At 38.0% G+C, this 12,376-nt stretch overlaps 1 protein-coding gene across 1 annotated transcript in view; it reads left to right on the plus strand.

Moving 5' to 3' along the window:
• Window positions 1-7,251, plus strand: part of wnt16 (wingless-type MMTV integration site family, member 16) — a 9,847-nt gene extending 2,596 nt beyond the window's left edge. Inside the window, exon 4 of the mRNA XM_020534589.2 lies at window positions 3,231-7,251. Coding sequence (XP_020390178.2) covers window positions 3,231-3,695 — 465 coding nt within the window. The 3' untranslated portion in view covers window positions 3,696-7,251. The remainder of the gene's footprint in view (window positions 1-3,230) is intronic.
• The last annotated feature ends 5,125 nt before the right edge of the window (window positions 7,252-12,376 follow it).

Below are 12,376 nucleotides of genomic sequence, written 5' to 3' on the forward strand. Positions count from 1 at the left end.
GGTGAAGGATGGGGAGAGGTGAGGGAGTAAGGTTTCAGAGGGGAGAGGGTAGGTGTAGGAGGGGGAGTTGTGAGGGATTAAGGTAACGGGGATGTCAGGCTCGCCAGGACTGTTTTGAACAGCGGGCCAGCAGACTTCCCATTTGAAAACAAAACATACTTAGGAAAGGAACTGGTTGGTACCAAACATTGGAATTCACACCGTTGCCACCTGCCTTGAGGTGGCACCTTTTCACAGCTCATGGAATACTTCTGAAGCCAACACAAAAAATGCTGAAGAAACTCAGCAGGCCTGGCAGCATCTGTGGAGAGGGAAACAGTTGATATTTAGTCATACAGCATGGAAACAGACCCTTTGGTCCAACTAATCCACACCAACTACATTCCTAAACTAAACTAGTCACACTTGCCTGCATTTGGCCCATATCCCTCTAAACCTTTCCTACTCATACTTATCCAAATATCTCCTAAAAGTTGTAACTGTACCTACACCTACCACTTTCTCTGGTGGTTCATTCTGCACACTAACCACTCTGTGTGAAAAAGTCACCCCTCATGTCCTTTTTAAATCTTTCTCTCACCTTACAAATATGCCCCCTAGTTTTGAACTCCCCCACCTTAGGAAAAAGACTCTTGCCATTCACCTTATCCATTGTCTGTCATGATTTATAAACATCTACAAGGTCACCCCTTAACCTCCTATGCTCCAGTGAAAAAAAAAACAGCCTATTTATGTAACTCAAACCCGCCATTCCATGCAACATCCTGGTAAATCTTTTCTGTATCCTCTCCAGTTTAATAATTTCCTTCCTACAACAGGGCAACCAGAACTGCACATAGTACTCTAGAAGAGGCCTCACTGACGTCCTTCTTCAGAACTCTATTCTGTGTTTCAGATTTCCAACATCTGCAGTGTTTTGCTTTTATTGGAGTACTTTTGAAACTGTTGCAATATAGGAAAATGTGACAAGCCTATGCACTGCAAGCTCTTACAAAAAACAATATGTTAGTTTTTGTGATGTCAATATGAGAGTTAAGTAATGCCCAGGTAAAGGATAACTTGCCTGCTCTTTGAATCAGTGCCATTGCATCCTTTACATGCATCTGGTCAGGCACACAAAGCTTCTGTTTAATATGTCATCTGAAAATTGGCGCCATAAACAATGCAGCACTCTCTCAATACCACATTGGATTATGCACCTGGATGTTAGTACTCAAGACTCTTGTCCGGGCCTAGAACTAACCAGCTTTCTTTGGCTCAGGGAAGAATCCCATCAACAGTGTTGGTAAGGTGCATTCAACAAGGTTTCTTTATTTTAAGAGTGTTTTTTTTGTGGCCTTCAATCAAGGCTAAAGAGCTGTACCTGCCCTCTTTTTAATGGACTACACCCATCCATTGCAAATTAACCTGGCACTTGCCTCAGTTTGTTGTATGAAATCGGAGCCCAATTCCACTCGCGACTCAGACAGGAATATATCGTGATGCAGTTCTTACTCCTTCCAGACTCCAATAGCCTGCCGGTAGCTAAATCAATATTTAGATACCATGTTTTAGTCTCATTCACCAGACTGTCTTGAGTGAGACTGCACCCCTTCACCACTAAACCAGAGGCTCAATCCAAATTCATGCTATAGTTAGAATAATTTGAATGGGTTTACTAGGCTCCCATGACATCTGGATATTATAATTATTCCATTTGAGTAGGGCGGCACGGTGGCTCACAGCACCAGGGACCAGGGTTCGATTGCGGCCTCAGGTGACTGTGTGGAGTTTGCACATTCTCCCTGTGTCTGCGTGGGTTTCCTCCGGGTGCTCCGGTTTCCTCCCACAGAGCAAAGATGTGCAGGTTAGGTGATTGGCCATGGTAAATTGCCCGTAGTGTTCAGGGATGTGTAGATTAGGTGGGTTATAGGGGTGTGGATCTGGGTAGGATGCTCCAAGGGTAGGTGTGGACTTGTTGGGCCGAAGGGCCTGTTCCCATACTGCAGGGATTCTATGATGAATGTTACAAGTATCATTCAGAGAGTATTAGCAGCTTGGGTTATGTGAAAACTTTTATCTCTTGTAGATAGCTACAAGTTGTATTGTAAACAATGCAATGTTGTAGCATGAAACTGGCAGGACTGAATGTGTTGAAATTTTAAATTGCATTATTACTTCTCAAGAAAGGCAGACAAGAATTCAAAAATTCAAATTAAGTTTGATCAATCTGTCTTAGGCAATGCATGTTGAAATTATGTTTCAATTAGTTTCACAGTTATTCCTCAATATCAACAATGCATTACTGTTTTCATAATTCTGGACAATATTTTGACTTCACTTGATATTCAATGTCTGGTTAATATTTGCTAGATAATATTCAGAAAGCTACATGCTTGTTAATTTAGTTATAAACATTTTATCTGTATTGTTCACGCCTTAAATTTTAATGAAGTTTAATTAATCAACAGTTGTATTAACATAACCTGAAGTATGCTGTTTAGTGAAATTAGTAACACTTTTGCACTGACCTGAAACAGTATAAGTATAAACAGTATAACAGTATAAACAGTAACTGGGCTCTCACTCCTGAGCACGTTGCGGGTATATTCACATTATTAGTAACAATGTATAAATCATTTTTGTTCAGCACTGAGCGCACAGTTAATACCTAAATTCAACTGCAATCCAAATTCAGGGTTTAACTTGGCATTGATGCCACAGGATTAACATTTCCTGATGGTTTGGAGTAATGTCATGTGAAAAAATATGGTTCACATTCCCACAACTTTAGAGATGATAAAAGACTTTCAATTGCAATAAATTTATATGTAACCGAACCTTAAGCTAAAGTAAGCATCTAGAAGGCAATTTCACACACTTCGGGTGTGGATTATGTATTATATAAACCCAGCTAAGTGCAATGCCACATGTTACAATTTTATAACAACACTTTTCAATGTTAGACATCCCCTTCCCAGTTTATGGTTTTAAAAGTAACAATTCAGAGATGGTGCGCTGAGCGCGTCAAAGAATAAACGAGAAGTGTTACTTTGTGGTGGAGCAGCGAGGCATAGTTAATGATATAATTCCAGTGATTCCTGTGTTTGAACATCGGCAATTGCTGTACAAGCACAGACTTAAAGTAATGGACAATGAATGACTGGTGGTTTGTTTTAATTAACTTGGGTTGCTGAGCAATTTTCAAAAGATTCAAGTGGCTTAATGTATCTTTATTTTGGCTCCGACAGGCAGTGTCCAAATTGATGTCTGTGAACTGCCGTTGTCATGGAGTCTCTGGCTCGTGTGCTGTGAAGACTTGTTGGAAAACCATGTCTTCCTTCGACAAAATCGGTCAATTTCTGAAACAGAAATACGAGCACAGCATCCAGATCTTGGACAGATCAAAGAAAAAGGTGCGTCGCAAAGACAAGGTGCAGCGGAAAGTGCCTGTGAACAGGGAAGATCTGGTATATATTAAAAAGTCACCAAATTATTGTGTGGAGGATAAGAAGCTTGGGATCCATGGGACCCGGGGGAGGCAATGCAACCGTACCTCACCAGCCGCTGATGGTTGCAACTTGCTGTGTTGTGGCCGGGGATATAACACGCATGTAGTCCGGCACGTGGAACGGTGCGACTGTAAATTTGTGTGGTGTTGCTACGTGCGCTGTCGGAGGTGTGAAACTATGACTGATGTGCACACCTGTAAGTAGCTGCTAGACACAAAACAAGGATAGTTCATAAATGGTTTGGGCTAAAGGAGCACGTATTCAGAGTCAAGTGATATTATTAACCTCTAATGAGCAGTTGACGCATTACAACACTGAGCAAGCATAATTGCAAGGAATTTAAATAGACAGGACATTCAGTTCAGAAGAAAATATGTCCAATATCCTATTATCTGTATCGGTGAACTGTGCAAACATAAAAGGCCAAAAAGATGAGGCCATTTTGTTTGGAGTGACCACAACCATTGTTAAAATCATTTTAGATGATCCTTCAAAAGAGCATCAAGGAAATCTCAGAGGAACAGCAATAATACTGAAGTGTTATAGTAATAGCATTTATAACAGTTTAAACAATATAAAGTAGAAATGCTAACATTCCATAATGAACATCTGAAAATTATGTTAGATGTCAATAGTGTAACTAATATAAAATGGTTGTACTAAATTTGTTCTAGGATTTTAAAAATAATTAAAAATTCCAAGAAGCTTGCATTGCCTGCAGTCCATGGCATAATATTTACCTCTGGAGGATAAAATCTTCCAAATTGTTGTCTGTTCAGAGTTGGAAATGAAAATATGACATTTACTCAGTGATGACACTGTATTTCAGTTGCATGGCAACTATGTATCAAAAGTTATATTACTTACAAAGTAAAAATTTAACTTGCTATGCTGAGTTCTAAAAGAATAGCATTTCATACTTTTTTAAAATATATGTACAGAGAACTTTAGTTTTGGATAACAAACATACTAACAGCTTATCTGTAAATATTGTTTAACTTATGCAGATCATGTATAAAAGTGTCAATCATTCTTTCTGTAAAATATGTAGATTGTCACTAATCTTGTACTTGTTCAATATATATAAAGAAGTACTGAGTGAATTGGTAGCATTTTAAACTTGTCTATTTTTCCTTTAGTTTTCTGCAGATTGTTGATAAATGGCAGTTTTAGTGTTTCAGTGATTCTGATACATTGATTTATCTTGCAGGAAGTATTTTGAGAACTGGAAAACAATAAATATTTCTTTTGGAACAAATGCATTAACTTTTAAGTTATTTGAAACTAGGACTGTATGTAACAGTTACCCAACTTCTCTTAAAGCTCAAGATTGTGTGGGGTAGTGATTTGTGAAAAATAACAAGCTAACGAAAAATACCACAAGTCCATTTTTTTAAAGAAAGAATTTTAGTTAAATCATGACCAGGGGTTAAAAGTCTAGGCCTGTTTTATATAGTCTGATGTAGAGATGAAAAATAACAAGTAATCTACTGAGAATCAAACAATTTGACATTTGTTTTGGCTGAAATGAATTTTCTAACTGAACTTTAGCAGTCACTGGACTTTTAATTTGCACAATATTTTGATGCTCTGACAGTATAATGATTTGAAGTCTGTACCTATTGCATAGTGCGCAAGACAAAAAGTAATGGAAGTAAGAATGCAAAAGCTTGCACTCAAGATCTTGCTATGCACTTCTGTGTATTTTGAGTTTTAGTTCAGTTATGAGTAGTGCTCTTTGTCCTCCATCATGCTGCTTCAGTCTTGCAACTGTCCATTCAGTGTTTTCACAGAATTGTTACAGTACAGAAAGTAAGCTATTCCACCCGTTGTCTGCAGCAGCTCTTGGAATATTTTGACTTGTTGCCAATATCGTGCCTTTTTCCTTGCATGTTGTCTCTATTCAAAATCGATTGCCCTCTTCACTACTTTAATTGAACCTGCCTTCACCATGCTTCCAGACAGTGCATTCCATACTCTAACTACTCATCATGTGAAATTTATTTTCTCCCCTTGCATTTGCTTCTTTTGCAAAATACTTTAATCCTGTGACTACTGGCGCTCAATCCTTTTGAGTGGGAACAGTTTCTCCCCATCTATACTATCCAGGCTGAGCCTGATTAAATGGCATTAAAAACCATTTAAACACATTATTACAATAAATGAAAATGAGTACTTGTAACAGCGTTGAAGATCATGCTATTATTTGGGTAATAGCTTTATTCCTGACTGAACAGCAAGAATAATTGTAAATTGTTAAAACTTCATTTTTATGTAGAATGGATGAATTTTGGACAAATCCTAAAAAGATCTAATAAGAACATTAGAAACAGAAGTATCCTGTATAGGCAGGCCATTCAACCCTTTGAGCCCACTCTATCATTCAATGAGATCACAGCTGACCTACTTTAATACAATTTTCCTTAAATATTTCTTAATGTTTTGAATATGTAGAAATTGATCAATCTCTTCATGAAAAATATAAATGATTTTCAGCCCTCTGAGTCAGAGAATGAAGAAGCCCCTCTTCATTCCGTTTTAAATATCCTGACTTGTATTCTGATACTCTGTTCCCTGGTTCTAGACTCAACAACGAGTGGTAACATCCATGTTTACCCTGTAAAATATATGTAAATTTCATTGAGATTAACTTTTCATTCTTGGAATCTATAGAATATAAGTGCGGTTTCTTCAATCTCTCCTCGTAAGGAAATCCTGCCAGGAATTACTTAATTGAACTACTTTTGCTGTATTTCCTCTATAGCAAGTATGTATTTCTGTGGCAATGGAGTCCAAAATAAATAAGTGTCTAACATCCTTGTGCTGATTACAAAGTATATTTTTTCTGTAATTTAGCTAATTTGATGTATTTGATTCAGAATATATTGTATTGTCAACTGTATTTTTAAAATAGGAATTACTTGTCAAGTTCCACTAAAATGAAAACAAAACCTTTAGTTACAACTACCAAAGTAACATCTTATATCACACAAATATCACAGCCTACAGCATCAGTCTCACAGGTAAAGGGGAATTTACAGCAAACACAAAGAAATGCTTCACACAACTGAATGAGTATGTAATATCAGGTTGAATTCTTAAATATTTTGCAGATAGTGGATAATCTGTTTCAGATCTTTATAAATAAATATTTTCTTGCATTTCAATGGACTTTGATATTGTACCTAAAGCTCAACTCTGGTAGGAACTGTGCTGAGTTGGTGTACTGGAAATAAGACTTGTGCCTTATTTGCAGTTGGTGGTTTTGTAGACACAAACAGAAATATTTGCTAACAATAGTAAATATTTTGTGGGAGTTACAAGGAACAAAAATCTTAATTGGTTTTATAAGCAGACCCTCTGGTCAATTAGGAATGGGCAATAAACGTTGGCGTAGCCAGTGACACTCTCATCCCATGAATAAAAAAAAGATGAACTCCATTGAGACCAGTATAATGAAACAGATTTTCTGAAGAAGGGTCCAGGCCCGAAACGTCAGCCTTCCTGCTCCTCTGATGCTGCTTGGCCTGCTGTGTTCATCCGGCTCTACACCTTGTTATCTCTAATGAAACAGATAAGCTGCCTCCCAACACCCCACTGTTAGTTTCTGTCATACAGGGTCCATGGAGGATGTTCATAAATAGGATTATTTTCTTAAGGTGTAAACTGAAAAACAGTTCATTTCTTAAAAGTTTTGTGGAGGGATGTACACAATCTTTTTCGTCCCTATGCTACATTCATTATAATTTGTATTTTTTAAGTATTATTAATGTTTCTAATTGTAGTTGCAGTGTTTACATAAATCTGTTGTATCAATGAAGTTATCCTTTTGGCTATTTTCATGTCTTCAACTGCTTGAAAATTGCTTTTCTCCCAATACATCATATTGTTGTGTAATATTAGTATTATTGTTCTAAATTTGCTTCCTAATGTTAATTTATTTCTAGAGATCAATTTGTTGAAAAGCAGATATTACTCAAATTATGAATGAAATAAATTGATCTCTCAAACTACTGAAAATAGATCTGTGCCTAACAGAAGAAAATAATTCCATTCTAAACTTTGAGCATATCACGAAAACATCTGTAAGAAAAGCAAACTAAAAATAAATTAATTACTTTTTGGCAAAGTTGAATAAGCCTGTATCATTATTGCTGCTGAGGTTAATTCTTTACTATAATCTATCATAGGCGTTGAATTTCATTTTGGGCGTTACTTATTTCAGGCTGTATTAATTCAGCTGCTATTGTACACAGTGCCTTGATATTCAGTTCCAAATACAACCGAGTGGCGTCTGTACTGGAATTTAAACAACTGATCAATACAATCGATTTGGATCACTGCCTGAAACCAATTTTTAACCTATAGAGTTCTAGAGGTTCTTAACTACATATCTGCCTGCCAAAAGATCCAATAGTGCCCTACTAAATAATTTGAACTTAATTAAATTTATGCTTAGAGATATTTTCTGCAGCTTTTGTATGTGTACAGTTGATAGGTAAAATGTTACATGCAGAAAGAACCTATAGTGAAAAATTACATAACAGCAGAATCACAATTTAAGCTAAAATCTTGGACTATATAAGAAATTAGACGAAGGTAAAAACAGACACTTATTGGAAGAGTGGAGTTAAAGCAGGGCAAGTGCTGAATGTCCAAGGGATCACTGATGCAAATGCTTTTATATCCCATTTCCATCACTTGGGTTGTTTTTCTTTCATTTGCGTTCCAAAGATATTATTTATTCAGTTCCTTAATTTTGCATAACCAATCTTTGTTTCTCTATTCCAGCAACAAAATTAAAGACCCAGATTTAAAGTGCAAATGTCATTTTAGCAGAAACCAACTGAAAAAAAAGACTACACAAGACGATGACAATTTGGGAAGTGGAGCAACTGAAGCTGAGAATGCAGCCCTGTACTTGCAAACTATGTTAGACCAAATGTTTAAGTGGGTGGAGACAGGTTAAATATGAATACAAATATAAGATACTACATAGGAAGAAAATCATTTGGAAGAAAAATGGGCAGCATGTGTAATAGGTACACTTAATGTACGGTAATTGAACATTTAAGGATGAAGGATACTGGCAATCTTAGGTATTGTCATACTCGGCAGTTGGAATGTTTAATTATGATGGAAAATCCATGAAATGAATTGTATACTAAGCTTTATAACCAAAGCATAGTCAAAGTTTAAGGCAATCATGCTTATACTGTAGTGTTCCAGTCAGACCACATTTTGAGTTATGCGAAAGTTCTAGATGCCAAAATGTACCAAAGAAATTCAAATATTGAGTTATTAAATAAATCTATAGGATTCTATAATTAATATAATTGAAGACACAGAGTTTAGAAATGATAGAATGACCTATACTGTTACATATAGAAATCCAATTCTTGTTTTCAAATTATCAATTTAATTAGAGAAATAAGGATCAAACTTTCCTGTGCCCTGGGGTCAGTGTTAAGGAATGTGAACCTTAAAATTGTTAGCAAAAGAAGGAAAAGGATAGGGGAAACTTGTGCAGTGGGTTGTTGGAGCATCAGATGCTTGGCCACAGTACAGGGAACAAGATTTATACAGCAATTCAAAATTAACCCCCATGATAGCTTGTTTTCTGTTCTGGAAACACCAATTTTCTAAAACATTCAACAGATTTCTGGGAAGGATTGAATAGACAAACCTTATATGCAGAAACATATCAGTACATCTAAGTGTTTTCAAACCAAGCTTTATAGAATTTTAGACAGGCAGTGTTTCAGTTTGCTATGTTCAGATATGAATACATATCATACAAATCAAACATCAGAAAGCTAAAGTGCAGGATTGCAAAATTAAGACTTGGGAAAGCCCTAATCTGCAGGGAAAATCTGCTCAGTTTAACTAGATAAAACCATACTGCCTTGCACTGATACCTGGACAGAATGGACAAGGGCATTAAAGGTATTTAATTTAGAAACCACCATCTTAACTCTAAAGCAACTAACTTATCTCCCTCTAAGAGGGACTGTCATTAGACAACTGAAGCATTGACAACAGGTAGTACTCACAACTGGCATGGTCAACAGTTCAATTTACAACAAATATGATTGCATTGTCATCATTATCAAGATCACAATTTAGCTGTATCCGACCATAAGTTCATAAGAAATAGGGGCAGAATTAGGCCATGTGGCCCAATGAGTCTGCACCGCCATTCAATCATGGCTGTTATGCTCTTCACCCCCATTTTCCTGCCTTCTCCCCATAACCTTTCAACCCATTACCAATTAAACATCTGTCTAACTCTTCCTTAAATTTACTTGCTGTCTCAGCATCCACTGCACTTTGGGGTAATGAATTCCACAGATTTACAACTCTTTGGGAGAAGTAGTTTCTCCTCAACTTGTTTTAAATTTGCTAATCATAAGACTATGACCTCTTGTCCTAAAAAGACCCACAAGAGGGAGCATCTGCTCCATGTCTGTGTTATCTATACCTTCTATCATCTTGACTACCTCAATTTGATCTCTCTCATTGCTCTAAAACTTCTACCAAAGAATGATTCTAATAGTTGGAGCTACAGAGAATCAACAGTATCTGTTTGCTTCTGCACGTAGTTGTTGTAGACCCCAACTCCTGAATTTTTGAGCACATGATCTTATGCTTAATCTATAAGTAACATCTACCAGCAGTTATTGCAAGCCTCCGTTTTCTCAGAAACTATAAAATGCCCAAATGCAACAATCATGGTGGATGAACCAATCCATTAACACTTCATGATGCATCATGCGCTTTAATGTTCTTTATATCCACATCTAATATGAAGTAGCAAGTTTACGAGTCACAGATTGCTTAATGTAGATCTTTATGTAAGAGGCTTTGACCCCTATTATATGAAAAATTAAATAATATTTCAGCATAATTTACAAAATTTCAACTGACAAATGCATAAATTCAATTTTAATTAAATACTTGAATTACAATATCAGTAAAATTCTGTGTGGTTGAATAAATGCTTGACTGGATAAAGTGATTTTATCATAAACTTTTTCTTACAAATTTACATTTGACTGCAGGGTGTTGTTATTTTGAATATACAGTTCTGATGAAAAGGAAAAAGATATAAATACAAGCCTACTTTACAGAAATGTATAAATACAACATGTGGTTAATAATAAAGACAATCAATTATTTGGTATAGTAGTGCAAATATAAATTATGGGGAAATATCAAAGGAACTCGCTAGATGGGAAACCCACTGGACTAGGTGAAATGCTAATTTTACCCTTTGACAGTTGGGGTCAATTCGAATACAACCTGACAGTTGGGAAACTGATGGAATTGGGTGTAATTTTAGTTTTACACTACACACAATTTTGTTTTCCATGAACATTAATTAGTAATATTGATTGGAGTTTAAAATCAGCATGTAGCCTAATCCTCATTTTTCAAGGACCGCAACCTCCCCCGCACAGTGGTCGAAAATGCCCTCAACCGTGTCTCTCGCATTTCCCACAACTCATCCCTCACACCCCCTACCCACAATAACAATCAAAACAGAAACTCCCTCATCCTCACGTACCACCCCACCAACCTCCGAATCCAACGCATCATCCTCCGACACTTCCGCCATCCGCAATCCGACCCCACCACCAAAGACATTTTTCCCTCCCCACCCTTATCTGCTTTCCGGAGGGACCACTCTCTCCATGACTCCCTTGTCGGCTCCACATCCACACTCCCCTCCAGCCCCACCACCCCCGGCACTTTTCCCTGCAACCGGAGTAAGTGCTACACCTGCCCCTACACCTCTCTCCTCACCCCCATCCCAGGCTCTAAGAAGACCTTCCACATCAAACAGATGTTCACCTGCACATCTGCTAATGTGGTATACTGTATCCGCTGTTCCCGTTGTGGCCTCCTCTACATCAGGGAAACCAAGCGGAGGCTTGGGGACCGCTTTGCGGAACACCTACGCTCAGTTCGCAACAATCAACTACACCTTCCAGTCGCGAACCATTTCAACTCTTGGACGACATGTCCATCCTGGGCCTCCTGCAGTGCCACAACAATGCTACCCGAAAGTTGCAGGAACAGCATCTCATATTTTGCTTGGGAACCCTGCAGCCCAATGGTATCAATGTGGACTTCACAAGCTTCAAAATCTCCCCTCCCCCGTCTGCATCTCAAAACCAGCCCAGCTTGTCCCCGCCTCCCTAACCTGTTCTTCCTCCCACCTATCCCCTCCTCCCACCTCAAGCCCCACCCCTATCTCCAACCTACTAACCTCATCCCGCCTCCTTGACCTGTCCGTCCTCCCTGGACTGACCAATCCCCTCCCTAACTCCCCACCTACACTCACCTTTACTGGCTCCAACCCCGTCTCTCTGTCTCCTCTCCACCTATCTTTTCCTTTATCCACCTTCTATCCACCTCCCCCTCTCTCCCTATTTATTTCAGAATCCCCTTCCCCTCCCCCATTTCTGAAGAAGGGTCTTGACCCGAAACGTCAGCCTTCCTGCTCCTCTGATGCTGCTTGGCCTGCTGTGTTCATCCAGCTCTACACCTTGTTATCTCAGATTCTCCAGCATCGGCAGTTCCTACTATCTCTGTAGCCTAATCTAGTGGGTTTTTCATTTTGCAAGTTAAAATTGTCTCCTATGCCTGTAACCATAGGATTTGCTTTAGAATATTTTAAATTCCAGTTATCATTTGGGCACAACAAAAATAACTTTTTATTCATTTTTTAGTGTGTCCTTGACTATAGATTGCTCATCATGGCTCAGTTCGGTCATGATATCACAATAAGGAAGTCGAAGATGTACGCCACAAGAACTATCGGCTATTACAACGAACCCATGCTGTCAAACTAATCAGTCCTTGTACTTATTCTGCAAGGT

This window comes from Rhincodon typus, chromosome 18 (assembly GCF_021869965.1).
Source record: "Rhincodon typus isolate 14 chromosome 18, sRhiTyp1.1, whole genome shotgun sequence".
Lineage (NCBI taxonomy): Eukaryota > Metazoa > Chordata > Chondrichthyes > Orectolobiformes > Rhincodontidae > Rhincodon > Rhincodon typus.